The sequence below is a fragment of the Pristiophorus japonicus genome, chromosome 3 (assembly GCF_044704955.1).
Source record: "Pristiophorus japonicus isolate sPriJap1 chromosome 3, sPriJap1.hap1, whole genome shotgun sequence".
Classification (NCBI taxonomy): domain Eukaryota; kingdom Metazoa; phylum Chordata; class Chondrichthyes; family Pristiophoridae; genus Pristiophorus; species Pristiophorus japonicus.
Genome location: NC_091979.1, coordinates 277349359 through 277365008, shown reverse-complemented (window position 1 = coordinate 277365008; position 15650 = coordinate 277349359). Strand labels below are relative to the sequence as shown.

The following is a 15650-nucleotide window of genomic DNA, read 5'->3' as shown; positions in this document are numbered from 1 at the left end:
CTCCTCATATGTCAGTCCAGCCATCCCGGGAATCAGTCTGGTGAACCTTCGCTGCACTCCCTCAATAGCAAGAACATCCTTCCTCAGATTAGGAGACCAAAACTGAACACAATATTCCAGGTGAGGCCTCACCAAGGCCCTGTACAACTGCAGAAAGACCTCCCTGCTCCTAAACTCAAATGAAGACCAACATGCCACTTGCCTTCTTCACCGCCTGCTGTACCTGCATGCCTATCTTCAGTGACTGATGTACCATGACACCCTGGTCTCGTTGCATCTCCCCCTTTCTTAATCTGTCGCCATTCAGATAATATTCTGCCTTCGTGTTTTTTTCCCCCAAATGGATAATCTCACATTTATCCACATTATACTGCATCTGCCATGCATTTGCCCACTCACCTAACCTGTCCAAGTCACCCTGCAGCCTCTTAGCGTCCTCCTCACAGCTCACACCGCCACCCAATTTAGTGTCACCTGCAAATTTGGAGCTATTACACTTAATTCCTTCATCTAAACCATTAATGTATATTGGAAATAGCTGGGGTCCCAGCACTGAGCCCGGCACCCCACTAGTCACTGCCTACCATTCTGAAAAGGACCCGTTTATCCCGACTCTCTGCTTCCTGTCTGCCAAATAGTTCTCTATCCACGTCAGTACATTACCCCCAATACCATATGCTTTGATTTTGTACACCAATCTTGTGTGTGGGACCTTGTCAAAAGCCTTTTGAAAGTCCAAATACACCACATCCACTGATTCTCCTTTGTCCACTCTACTAGTTACATCCTCAAAAAATTCTGGAAGATTTGTCAAGCATGATTTCCCTTTCATAAATCCATGCTGACTTGGACCGATCCTGTCACTGCTTTCCAAATGTGCTGCTATGTCATCTTTAACAATTGATTCCAACATTTTCCCCACTACTGATGTCTGGCTAACCGGTCTATAATTACCCGTTTTCTCTCTCCCTCCTTTTTTAAAAAGTGGTGTTACATTAGCTACTCTCCAGTCCATAGGAACTGATCCAGAGTCGATAGACTGTTGGAAAATGATCACCAATGCGTCCACTATTTCTAGGGTCACTTCCTTAAGTACTCTGAGAAGCAGACTACCAGGCCCCGGGGATTTATCGGCCTTCAATCCCATCAATTTCCCCAACATAATTTCCCACCTAAAAAGGATATCCTTCAGTTCCTCCTTCTCGCTAGACCCTCGGCCCTCTAGTACTTCTGAAAGGTTATTTGTGTCTTCCTTCGTGACGAGAGAACCAAAGTATTTGTTCAACTGGTCTGCCATTTCTTTGTCCCCCATTATAAATTCACCTGAATCTGACTGCAAGGGACCTACGTTTGTCTTCACTAATCTTTTTCTCTTCACTATCTATAGATGCTTTTCCAGTCAGTTTTTATGTTCCCGGCAAGTTTTCTCTCATACTGTATTTTCCCCCTCCTAATTAAACCCTTTGTCCTCCTCTGCTGAATTCTAAATTTCTTCCAGTCCTCAGGTTTGCTGCTTTTTCTGGCCAATTTATATGCCTCTTCCTTGGATTTAACACTATCCTTAATTTCCCTTGTTAGCCACGGTTGAGCCACCTTCCCCATTTTATTTTTACTCCAGACAGGGATGTACAATTGTTGAAGTTCATCCATGTAATCTTTAAATTGTTTGCCATTGCCTATCCACCGTCAACCCTTTAAGTATCATTTGCCAGTCTATTCTAGCCAATTCACATCTCATACCATCGAAGTTACCTTTCCTTAAGTTCTGGACCCTAGTCTCTGAATTAACTGTGTCACTCTCCATCTTAATAAAGAATTCTACCATATTATGGTCACTCTTCCCCAAGGGGCCTTGCACAAGATTGCTAATTAGTCCTTTCTCATTACACATCACCCAGTCTAGGATGGCCAGCCCGCTAGTTGGTTCCTCGACACATTGGTCTAGAAAACCATCCCTAATACACTCCAGGAAATCCTCCTCCATCATATTGCTACAATTTGGTTAGTGCAATCTATATGTAGGTTAAAGTCGCGCATAATAACTGATGACCTTTATTGCACACATCCCTAATTTCGTGTTTGATGCTGTCCCAACCTCACTATCACCATTTGGTGGTCTGTACACAACTCCCACTTGCGTTTTCTGCCCTTTGGTATTCCGCAGCTCCACCCATACAGATTCCACATCATACAAGCTAATGTCCTTCCTTACTGTTGCGTTAATTTCCTCTTTAACCAGCAACGCTACCCCACCTCCTTTTCCTTTCTGTCTATCCTTCCTGAATGTTGAGTTCCCAGCCTTGGTCACGCTGGAGCCATATCTCCATGATGCCAATTATATCATATTCAATAATTGCTGCCTGTGCAGTTAATCTGTCCACCTTATTACGAATACTCCTTGCATCGAGGCACAGAGCCTTCAGGCTTGTCTTTTTAACATACTTTGCCCTTTTAGAATTTTGCTGTAATGTGGCCCTTTTTGATTTTTGCCTTGGGTTTCTCTGCCCTCCACTTTTACTTTTCTTCTCTTTTGCTTCTGCCCCCATTCTACTTCCCTCTGTCTCCCTGCATAGGTTCCCATCCCCCTGCCATATTAGTTTAACCCCTCCCCAACAGCACTAGCAAACACTTCCCTAGGTGCAGACCGTCCGGTTTGTACTGGTCCCACCTTCCCCAGAACCGGTTCCAGTGACCCAGGAATTTCAATCCCTCCCTTCTGCACCACTCCTCAAGCCACATATGCATCTGAGCTATCCTGTGATTCCTACTCTGACTAGCATGTGGCACTGGTAGCAATCCTGAGATTACTACCTTTGAGGTCCTACTTTTAATTTAGTTCCTAGCTCCCTAAATTCAGCTTGTAGGACCTCATCCCGTTTTTTACCTATATCGTTGGTACCTTTATGCATCACGACAGCTGGCTGTTCACCCTCCCCCTCCAAAATATCCTGCAACCGCTCCGAGACATCCTTGACCCTTGCACCAGGGAGGCAACATACTAACCTGGAGTCTCGATTGCGGCCGCAGAAACGTCTATCTATTCCCCTTACAATTAAATACAGCCAATTAAATACCTTTTGAAGTGTTGTCATGGTTATAATGTAGGGAAAACATAGCTGACAATTTCCATACAGCAAAGACCTACAAACAGCAATGCGATAATGACCAGATAATCTATTTCAATGATATTGATCAAGAGATAAATATTGACCAGGACGCCGAGAACTCCCCCGCTCTTCTTCGAATAGTGCCATGGGATCTTTAAGTTCACCCGAGAGGGCAAGCAGGACTCGGTTCAACTAGAAAACCAGGAGGAACAAACAGCAGTACAAAGAATAGTGTTGGAAGAGTAAGAATTAGGTGGAGTAAAAAAGCAAAGCCAACTAGCATGGTGTTGGAAAGCATCTGTGTTAATGCGAGGAGCGCTACAAATAAGGTTGACGAGTTACAGGCACAAGTTACCACATGGGGTTATCATATAGTGGCTATAATGGAAAGCTGGCTTAAACATGGACAAGAGTGGGAATTAAACATTCCTGGCTACAAATGTATTCAGAAAGGATAGGGAAAGGAAAACAGACGGGAGGAGGTGGCGGTATTGATCAAGGATAATACTGCAGTTCTACAGAGGGACAATATACTAGAGGGTTCAAAGACTGAATCTATTTGGTTAGAGTTAAGGAACAGAAAAGGAGCAGTTACATTGCTGTGGACCCCCGAATAACGATGAGATAGAGGAGCAAATGTGTAGGCAAATTTCAGAGAAATGTGAAAATAATAGAGCAGTAATAGTAAGAGACTTCAATGACCCTAATAGAGACTGAGGGGGGAAAACAAAATAAAGGGCAAGGAGGGTGAAGAACTTCCTTTATCAGTACATTTCTAGCCCAACGAGGAAGGAAGCAGTGCAGGGGAAGGAAGTCGGGCAAGTGGAGTGTGTTGCAGTGAGAGAACATCTGGGTAATAGTGATCATAATATAAATTAGCTGTAAAGTAGATCTGGAAAGGGACCAGAAAAATAAAAAGTGAAGTGAAAATACCCAACTGGAAGAGAGGCACTTTCAGTGATTTGAAATGGGATCTAGCACAAGTGGACTGGAAATTAAGATTGGCCAGGAAGACAGTTAATGAGCAATGGAAGGCCTTTGAGGCAGAAATACTTTGGGTACAAGCCAAGCACATTCCCATCAGGAGGAAAGATGGGCCATCCAAAGCTATTTGAAAAACGATAGAGGTTAAAATAAAACAAACAAAAGAGGTTTATGACAAATGTCAGGTACAAAATGCAGTAGAAAACCAGGCAGAATAGAGTGCAGACAAAAACTGAAAAAGGATAGAAGGACGGACAAACAGAGTATGAGAAAAGATTAGCAGGTAACGTAAAAGGGATGTTTTTCGAACTGGAAACTGACGCTGTGTTTTCAGATGATGTCACCAAAGGGCAACTTGTAAATGAAAAATAGGAGGGGGCCAAGGATAGATCCTTGGGGACACCAACCCTGTTTGTATGTTCTGGTGGCCGTAAAATGTCACTATTCGAAGAGAAGCCATTGCGGGTAATTCTCTGGCTATGATTAGATAGATAAGAATGAAACCAGGCGAGTGCAAAGCAACCCAGTTGGACAACGGTGGAGAGGTGTTGGAGGAGGATGGAGTGGGCAACCGTGTCAAAGGCTGCTGACGGGTCGAGAAGGAGGAGGAGGGATAGCTTACCTTCTTCACGGTCACATAGGATGTCATTTGTGTCTTTGATAAGAGCTGTTTTGGTACTGTGTCAGGGGCAGAAACCTGATTGGAGGAATTAAAACAAAGTTCCGGAAAAGATGGATACTGATTTGGGAGGCAACAACATGTTCAAGGATTGTGGAGAGGAAAGGGAGGTTGGAGATGAGGCAGTCGTTTTCCAGGACGGAGGGATCAAGGGTTGTTTTTTTTCAGCACAGGGGTGATGATGGCAAATTTGAAGGAGAGAGGGCAGTACCTGAGGAGAGAGAACCATTAACAATATCAGCTAACATGGGAGCCAGGAAGAGAAGTTGGGCGGTCAGGAGTTTAGTGGGAATAGGTTTGAGGGAGCAGGAAGTGGGTCTCCTGGACAAGATGAGCTCGGAAAGGGCACGAGTGGAGAGTGGGGAAAGAAACTGGAGAAAGATACGAGTTCCGGGTCAGAACACGGGGGAACCTTAGAGGACGGTTGGCCCGGTGGGAGACAATGTACAAATAACCTTAGAAATCTGGATCAATGATGTCTGAGGTGTCTTTCTTTTTTTCCCACAAAACACTTGTCAAATATGATTTTTCATGCCCTGTTGTGAAAGCTTGTTCAGTGGTAGCACTCTCACCCGAGTGATAATGTTGCATGTTCAAATTCAAATCTAGGACCAGAGTACATAATTCTGGCTGATTTCAGCACCATCCTGAGAGAATTGCATATTGTCGGAGGTGCCACCGCTCAGATGAGACTTTAAAGCCCTGTCTGTATGTTCTTGTGACCATAAAATGGCACTATTCGAAGAAAAGCAGGAGTTCTGGCCAATATTTAACCCTCAAGGAACACCATCAAAACTTGATTTCATTGCTGTGCACAAATTGGCAGCCACATTTGACTACAATACAACAGAGGCTACACTTCAAAAAGTAATTCATTATCTGGGAAGCATTTTGGAATATCCTGTGAACCTGAAAGGAACCATATAAATGCAAGTTTTCTCTTCTCCCACCTGTCCCTTATTCTATTTCATGAAAATGTTTTTCTCTCTCAAGCCTCCACCACGATTACCCAGGATTATTTTCACATTATTATTCCTTCTGGACTCCCAGCACCAACAATGGTTAGTTTCATGAAACATCTATTCTTGTTAGTCAATCTCCAGCTACACCATGTTAGACTAGCTAATACATAAAAAGTAGATACCCAAGGGGACATGTGATGTTATTTCAGGTGAATGACAATCCATTGAAAATGTGTTTTGCTTAAATTTAGCGTTTATGAAGGAAAGAAGTGCTGCAGTATTTGAACACCGCAATTAATTACAGATTTGGAAAGAAATAAAAGATATACTTCGGGAAGTGTATTGGGAAAATGACACTCAGGTGAACTATTCAAGTTAATACAAAGTTTATTCGATCAGCAAATAAATGTAAATATAACGTGCAACAAAATGTAAACACTACTGTGTCAGTTTCACTCCAGCTGAAGATATTTTGTTATTCCTTGGCAGGACTGTAATTTATCAATCACTGTCTACTGCATAATTTCACACTCTGTATTTAGTTTCAAGTTATTACAGCATTTATAAATAGATTAAAAGTTTATTTGATGACGTTGCAATGCACACATCATTAACAATAGCTTCAATACATATCTCAATCTGTTACATCTCTAACTTTTTCCAGTTTTGACGAAGGGTCATCAACTTGAAACGTTAACTCTGTTTCTCTCTGCACAGATGCTGACTGACCTGCTGAGTATTTCCAGCATTTTGTTTTTATATCTCAGGGGTGGCCAACTGGCATCTTGTGAGCTGCTCGCAGCTCTTCTATGGCTGAAGCATGCCTCTTCAAATGCCCATGCACGCCTCTTCAAATGCCCATGCACTCAAATTTCTGTTCAGAACTAGGTAACCCAATGTTTTAAATTAATAGTAATACAAGCCAATTCATTTTAACCCAAATGCCTCATATTATCCAGCAGGGTCATCATCATCATCGGAATCGAGGAAGACTTCACGATAGGTGCCAGTGTTTGGAGCGAGGATGTTGCCACGATGCCTTGTATTTGTCCTTCTAGCGGAACAGGGTGTTGGTGATGAGAAATTCATGTTCTAGACATTTTGTCAGGAGTAGGGTACTGCTGGAGTTGGCTTTCCCTACCCCCTCTCTGCTAATCACGTCTCCCCAGAGGGCTGTGTCTTTGCCAACCCTGGTGTTGAAGTGAGGAGGATCAATTTGTCACCCATGGGGACAGGGATGTTTCGAGGTTGGAATAAAAACCCTCTTTGGTCTCATCCGTTGCATCAAGTGTTGGGGCGTACACACTGATGACTGTGGCACATTGGTTCCACGAAAGGGTGAGTCGAAGAGTCATGAGGCGTCGTTAACCCCGCTGGGGGAGTCTTTGAGGCGGTCGACCAGCTCATTTTTGATGGCGAAGCCGACTCGGTGAAGGCGGCATGCTTCCTCTGGTTTTCCTTTCCAGAAAAAAAAGGTGTAACCTCCACCTTGTTCCTTGAGCTGGCCTTCCCCTGCCTGCTGGGTCTCGCTTAGGGCAGCGATGTCGATGTCAAAGCGTCCAATTCCCAGGCAATTATGGCGGTGTGACGTTCCAGCCTGTCGCTGTTGGAGTTGTCCATGAGGGTCCTGACGTTCCAGGTCCTGAACTTCATGTTAACGAAGTGGAAGATGCCTGTGTGTGAATTCTTTTAACGTGGGGTGGCCGTTGCACACTGACAATCACACAGGCTTAGCTGAGCAAGTTCTTGGTCCAGTGACAAAGGGGTCCATGACGACTGGAGACCAGGCACTGCTGTATGAGCCCAATTGCCTAGAGCGAGATGTTGGCCTCAAGCTTGGCGCCGAGTAGCGGCCTTAATGGTAGGTGGCCCAAGGCTTGGCTGGGGGCAGGCATTAGGAAGATCAGTTGTCCGCTGGAGTTCCACGGGATGTTTTAAAAGTTTCTTCCAAAGTTTTAATTAAAAAAGATTTTCCAAAATTATTTAAAAGTTTCTCCAGAGGTTCCAAAAAAATTTCTCCAAGTCGGGACGGCTGGGCCAGCAGGGTAATGCTGCATACGTTGGCAGATATTCCAACACCCAGTTGAAAGGCAAAACAGGATGCAACACTACCATGACCACCACAAGCACATATTGTGTTAGGTATCTACAGCATAAAAGAAGCCAGATGGCATTACCTGGAGTGGAGGTGACACTAACAGCCAGTAAGGGAGAGAAGGGAATGAGACAGACAGCGGCAGGGAGAATGAAAATGACAAAAGGAAAAGATATCAGATGAAAAATAAGAATTGAAAAAAAAAAATCAATGAGATGGGGCATGACTACAGTCCAGACTGCAAGTAAATACTTGAAACAAAGTTACAAAATGTTTTACTTGTTATACGTGTTCCAATAGTCAGTCAGAATGTACCTCTGACAGAATGCAATTTCTTTGACAGGGGACCCTTACGTTTTTATTCTAACCTTCTTATCCTATATTATTTTGATTTTCACATCTTAAATCACTGACGAGCGAGCCCCAATTCTGCACTCTTGCCTCTGAGTCAGAAAGTTATGGGTTCAAGTCCCACTCCAGAGACTTGAGCACAAAAATCTAAACTGACAATCCAGCACAGTACTGAGGGAGTGCTGCACTGTCGGAGGTGCCATCTTTCAGATGAGACATTAAATCGAGACGCCTCCCATCCGCTCTCTCAGGTGGACGTAAAAGATCCCATGGCACTACTTTGAAAAAGAACAGGGAAGTTATCCAGGGTGTCCAGGCCAATATTTATCCCTCGATCAACATAACAAAAAAAGATTGTCTGGTCATTATCACATTGCTGTTTGTGGGAGCTTGCTGTGCACAAATTGGCTGCCGTGTTTCCTGCATTACAACAGTGACTACACTTCAAGAAGTAGTTCATTGGCTGTAAAGCACTTTGGGAATGTCCCTTGGTCATGAAAGGCGCTATATAAAAGCAAGTTTTTTTTAAGCACAGGTTTGGATTTAAATCCATACAGGAAGACTTACATAGGTCAGACATTTTCAGAATGAATGTAAAATTCATCTAATAATATTCTGTAACTTCTATTCCCCAATAATCTGTTAAGGCTTGCCATAATTACTCTGTTATACCCAAGACATTTCCACACTATGTTTATCTTCCTGATACTACCAGCAAAGCTACCACATCAAAGAAACTACTTTCAAATGCAAGACCAGAAGAATATCAAATAACTAAATGTCTGTCACTCATTTGCCTTGTAAAAATATCAGAATCCAATGATGAAATTACTCCCTTAAAATTGTAACCCCTTAATCATTTATATGTTGCATCCCAAATTAAAGTTGAACTATTAACAATGTGACAAGTTGTACATATTAATACACATCTTAAATATGCATTAGGAACCCGAGGTCAATGAAGGGCATATGCCATGAAGTAGATTAAAGAAGCAAACAAATGAATAAAATGAGGCAATTCAAAATAAGCGTATTCACACAAGGAACTAAAATAAAGCCTCAAGGATAGATTATGTTACAAACGAGAGCAAAAATAAAAGTACTGCTCAAATGGGAAAAGCTATGTACCAGCATGTGCTGAACAAACCATAAACTATAGACAATGCTAATCCAAAAAAATCACAAATATACTGGTTATGTTTAGATTAACTCCACAAAACTGAGTACTGTAAGCTTAAACTGATGTGACCTTAGTCTCTTTAATAAAACTCCAGAGTGCCAAAGCAGCATGGCAGACAACCTTTTAAACTCGCTTGCATGAGATGTGCAGGTGACCCTTGGGCCTCCAACAGGTGGCAAGTCTTACACAGTTATAATGTTTGCATAACAATACTAATATAAAAAGGTGTGTCGTTCTTGAGACTATCGACTAAATGCCATTTCTGTAGGATAGCTCAACGTTTATCTGTGGATTGGTTTTAATTTATTTGCATCACCTCTTCTGCTGACCACCCAACTTCCTTTTCTGGCTCCCATGTTAGCTGACATTGTTAACGGTTCTCTCCCCTGAGATTTGCCATCATCACCCCCCTCCTCAAAGAACCAACGCTCGACCCCTCCGTCATTGCAAACTGCATCTCCAACCTCCCTTTCCTCTCCAAAGTCCTTAAACATGCTGTCGCCTCCCAAATCCGTGCCCATCTTTCCTGCAATTCCATGTTTGAAACCCTCGAATCCACTTTTCGCGCCTGCCACAGCACCGAAATGGCTATCGTCAAGACTGTGACAAAGGCAAGCTATTCCTCCTCGTCTTCTTGACTTGTCTGCAAACTTTGACACGGCGGACCACTCTATACTTCAACGCCTCTCCACCGTCGAGCTGGGTAGAACTGCATTTGCCTGGTTCCATTCTTACCTATTAAATCGTAGCCAGAGAATCACCTGCAATGGCTTCTCTTCGCGCTCCTGCATCTTTACCTTTGGTGTCCTCCATCATTGGCCCCCTCCTATTTCTCTTCCACATATTGCCCCTTGACAACATCATCCAAAAACTCTGCGGCAGCATCATGTACGCTGATGACACCCAGATTTACCTCACTACCACTTCTCTCAACTCCTCCATTCTCTAAATTGTCAGACTGCTTGTCAGACATCCAATTCTGGATGAGCAGAAATTTTCTCCAATTGAATATTGGGAAGACCAAAGCCATTGTTTTCGGTCCCTGTCACAAACTCCATTCCCTAGCCACTGACTCCATCCCTCTCCCCAACTTCTGTCTGAGGCTGAACCAGACTGTTCACAACCTCGGTGTCATATTTGACCCTGAAATGAGCTTGTGACCACATATCCGCAGCATAACTAAAACCGCCTATTTCCACCTCCGTATCACCCCCCCACCCCCCGTCTTTGCCCTTGCCTCAGCTCATCTGCTGCTGAAGCCCTCATCCATGCCTTTGTTACCTCTAGACTTTACTATTGCAACGCACTCCTGGCTGGCTTCCCACATTCTACCCTATGTAAACTTGAGGTCATCCAAACCTCAGCTGCCGGTGTCCTAACTCGCACCAAGTCCCACTCAACTATTACCTCTGTGCTCACTGACTTACATTGGCTTCCAGTTAAGCAACGCCTCGATTTCAAAATTCTCATCCTTATTTTCAAATCCCTCCATGGCCTCGCCCCAGCCTCTCTCGGTTATCTCTCCAGCCCCATAATCCCCACCTACCCCCTGCCCGAGATGTCTGTGCTCCTCGAATTCTACCCTCTTGAGCATATCTGATTATAATCGCCCAACCATTGGTAGTCGCGCCTTCTGTTGCCCAGGCTCCAAGCTCTGGAACTCCCTGCCTACACCTCGCTGCCTCTCTACATCTTTCCTCCTTAAAACATACCTCCTTGACCAAGCTTTTGGTCACCTGCACTAATTTCTACTTATGCAGCTTGGTGTCAACATTTTTATCTCATTCATACTCCTGTGAAGCGCCTTGGGACGTTTCAATCTGTTAAAAGGTGCTATATAAATACAAGTTGTTGTTCACACTGAATGGCTGAAGAATTACAAAAGATAGTGTTCTATGCTCAACAAAATCTGTCATGTACAAAATTATGATATCACTTGTCTATTCTCAATACATAGAACCACGCTCAGATTAAGCATCGGCATTGAAAAACACCATTTCGTACATATGCCAGTATGTCTTTAAAACATTAAAAGTGATCTACTGGAGGAAAACCAGGTGGTGCAGTGTGAAGACACTGGCCTTTCAAGTTAATTACACCTTCTAAAAATGATCTTCATTGCCTCAATTTAGAAGGTTTGCAGTTCAGATCAGCAATATTTTTAGTAACAAAGTAGAGATTTAATAAACAACTATTCAAAGTAAAAGTCTCAGGTAAGTTTCAGGTATTCACACCAGTACATGCCATCATACAGATTCAGAAAACTGGGAGTAACTACTGGTTTTCCGAGATTAAAGATATCAGCAGGTTTAAATTTCAACATCACGCAGTAATTATTTCAAACCAAAGAGATTGACGTTTAGAAGTGATTTAACTTTGAATTCATATCATTATATTGAACACTCAGAACCAAACACCGTGGGGACGGCCTTGGTACCAGACGCGCCTCAAACCCAATGTGTCTCATTTGATGGGAAAGTGGAGGAGGGAGGGAAGAGAAGATTGCCAGTAAATTAATTCATCCTCATCGTTAATTATTCATCGAAAAGGAAACCCGCGCATCTGAGAGGCCAAAGGATTCATTGTCCAGGACTGTGCTCAGAAAGGCCCGGGTTTGGGGAATGTGTGGAATGAGGAAAAGCTGCAAAAATAAAACAATTATAAATTGGTTTTAACGACAAGCTCTTCCATTCATAATCGCGAAGGGCTCGAACACTGTAACGAGATGCCACTCACCGACTCCATATTTTTCTTTTTTGGTTGGAACCCAACGAGTCATTGTTGCGGTTTAAAACTTCCTCAACTTCTGTTTTTTTTTTCCAGCTTTCCTCATTTCTCCTGAAAACTCCAGGCCGCCATTTTCCACGGGAGGAGAAAGAAAGTTCCAGTCATGTGTCTCGAGCGTCACCGCTCATAAAACTCCCAACACTCGGGCGGCAAGAGTTGGCGAAAACTTCTCCTCAGCAAGTCACCGCCTCCCACAACAACAACTAACAACAACAGCCTCGCTGCCTCACAGGACGTTCCGTGCCCGCAGTTAGTGGCAGACTTTACTTTGTTTCTCTTCAAAACAAGCCAGCTTGCAGTGGGGCGCTGCCTCCAGTGTTATTGTTCTGGGGAGGAGCATCCCAACCCTTTGTGAGTGAAGTTTAAACTATATGGTGGCAATCCACGATGTGATTTGCTTGCCTTTTCTTTAATTAAACTATCATGAGGACCCTGCGTTTGCCCCAGTGCCATCAAACGAAAAATAAAACCTCAACAAAAAGTGCCACTTTTTAAAAAAAAAAAGAAATCCAGGCTTGCATTTATATAGTGTCTTTCACGATCTCAGGGTGTCCCAACGCGCTTTACAGCCAATGAGGTACTTTTTTGAACTTTAGTCACTGTTGTAATGTAGGAAACGTAACAGCTAAATTGCGCACAGCAAGCTCCCAAAAACAGCAATGTGATAATGATCAGATAATCTCTTTTAGTGGTGTTGATTGAAGGATAAACATGGATAACTCCCCTGTTTGAAATCATGCCATGGGATTTTTTTTTATGCCAAACTGAGACCCCTCTTTCAGGTGAGCATCTCATCCGAAAGATGGCACCTCCAACAGTGCAGCACTCCTTCAGTACTGCACTAGAGTGTCGGCCTAGATTTTTGTGCACTCATGTCTGGAGTGGGACTTGAACCTACAACCTTCTGGTTCAGAGGTGAGAGTGCTACCAACTGAGCCATGGCTAACATAGCTGCTGGAAGAGCTCAACTAATTGAAACCTAAACTGTAAAACAAAGGAAATGTTGTTATGAACTTAACTGATATTTATTATTTGCACTAATCCACCACGCAGTCCAGTCCGTGTGGTGCCCATCAGTCGCAGAAGGCCTTGAGCGTACCAGCTGATACCATGTGCTCCTTCTCCAGGGCCACCCGGGCGCAGACATGACCATGGAAGAGAGACGGGTAGCGAAAGAGAACTCACGGGCTGCGTCCACGTGATTCAGTTGTGTTACAACCGTTGTGGGTTAGCTTGTAGATTCAGATAAACTACTTTGATGGTTCAATATAAAGTGGTCTTACTTAAATCATGGGGAATGGTTTGTGGGACCTAAATGTGAATTGGGGATCACTAGTTGTGCCATCTCATGCATTCAGATCAGTTTCAGTGAGATTGGTGAGTAAAATAAATTAACTGCACCCTATTGGATATAATAAAGTATGCAAACAAGCAAATTGCCTGTGGTGTTGCTCACAATGAGTCAGAGGATACACTTGATTTATAACGCTAAGGGTGTTTAAGCTGATCAGAGGATAACATCAAGATTACTAATTTACAGTACCTCAGTAAGGTGAGCTCCATTTTTGCTAAATGGTACTGAGATTTTTACTGCCATTTTAGGGATTGAATCCCATGTCTCTATTCATTATTCTGTGAAAACTATATATGAGTGGTCTTTATTTTATATAGTAATAGTGTCAGTTGTGGCTTAGTGGTAGCACCATTGCCTCTGATTCAGAAAGTTGTGGGTTCAAGTTGCACTCCAGATACTTGAGCACAAAAATCTAGGCTGACATTCCAGTGCAATACTGAGGGAGTGTTGCGCTGTCGGAGTGCCGTCTTTCGGATGAGACGTTAAACTGCTCTCTCAGGTGGATGTAAAAGATCCCAATGCACTATTACAAAGAAGAGCAGGGGAGTTATCCCTGGTGTCTTGGCCAACATTAATCCTTCAACCAATATCACTAAAACAGATTATCTGGTCAGTATCACATTGCTGTTCGTGAGAACTTGCTACGCGCAAATTGGCTGCCGCATTTTCTACATTATAACATTGATTAGAGACTTCAAAATAAATATAATTCATTGTCTGTAAAACAATTTGGGACATCCGGTGATTGTGAAAGGCACTATTATAAATGCAAGTCTTTTCTTTAAATAAATCTCTGTGGGCTAGCTCACTGTTAGGTGAAGGTTTTAGAAAAACAAATATTATGTATCAAGTGGGGTACAGTAGCATAGTGGTTATGTTACTGGACTTGTAATCCAGAGGCCTGGAATAATAATCTGGGGACATGAGTTCAAATCCCACCTCAGCAACTGGGGAATTTAAACTCAATTAAATAAATAAATCTGGAATTAAAAAGCTGATATCAGTAATGATGACCATGAAACTACTGGATTTTTGTAAAACCCAACTGGTTTTTAGGGAAGGAAACCTGTTGCCCTTGCTCGGCCCTATATGTGACTCCAGATCCAAGGCAATGTGGTTGACGCTTAACTGCCCTCTGAAATAGCCTAACAAGCCACTCAGTTGTACCAAACCGCTACAACAAATTCAGCATTGAGGGAGTACCTTCACAGAGACTGCAGTGGGTTCAAGAAGGTGGCTCACTATGACCTTCTCAAGGGTCATTAGGGATGGGCAATAGATGCCAACTATGCCAGCGACACCCACATCCCATGAACATTTTTTTTTAATTATGCCAAATAGTATTATCTGGGAGCCTGACTTTTGCAGAGTCTGACAGAACTAGGATGAGGTCTCAGAATCTAGTGGTACTGTGAGAGGGTCCTAGAGTCTGGGCTACTTGGTGAGGATTCTAAGAACACTAAGGCAGGATCTTGGGATTTGGGATCAATGGGAGAGGGATCCTGAGATTTGCAAGAATTGGCAAAGGATGTACCGAGGTCTGTGAACATTGGAGCTGGTCCTGAGATGAGGGAGCAGTCATAAGAACATAAGAATTAGAAGCAAGAGTAGGCCATACGGCCCCTTGAGTATGCTCCGCCATTCAATAGCTGATCTTCAACCTCAACTCCACTTTCCTGCCTGGTCTCCAAATCCCTTGATTTCCCCTAGTGTCCAAAAATCTAGCTATCTTAGTCCCAGTCTGGAGGTTTGTGTGCACTGAGGAGAGTCCTAAGAACTGTAAGTGGGGGGAATTTGAGGAGGGGTCCAGAAGAAATGGGATGGAGGTTTTGGAGCATTGGGAGGTGTGGAATCTAGAAGTATTGGGAGTTGTGGGCTCTGGCATTATTGTGTGGGAGCAAGGCTTTGCAACTATGTGGCGATGGGGACCAGGAGAATGGGGCCTAAATTATTCTTGTTATCTCTAGACGTGACTATTCCAATGCTCTCCTGGCCACTCTCCCATTTTCCACCCTCCATAAACTTGAGCTCATCCAAAATGCTGCCGCCCATATCTTAACTTGCACCAAGCCCCATTCACCCATCATTCATTCATATCATAGGCGGTCCCTCGAACGAGGATTACTTGCTTCCACATGAGTTCACAAATGT

The 15650-nt window shown here is 43.3% G+C and overlaps 1 protein-coding gene across 2 annotated transcripts in view; it reads right to left on the bottom strand.

Annotated features, from left to right (window-relative positions):
- Positions 1 to 12343, bottom strand: part of dock1 (dedicator of cytokinesis 1) — an 816280-nt gene extending 803937 nt beyond the window's left edge. For both annotated transcript variants that reach the window (XM_070876753.1, XM_070876754.1), the window contains exon 1: positions 12095 to 12343. In XM_070876753.1, coding sequence (XP_070732854.1) covers positions 12095 to 12137 — 43 coding nt within the window. In that variant the 5' untranslated portion in view covers positions 12138 to 12343. The remainder of the gene's footprint in view (positions 1 to 12094) is intronic.
- Between the last annotated feature and the right edge of the window lie 3307 nt (positions 12344 to 15650).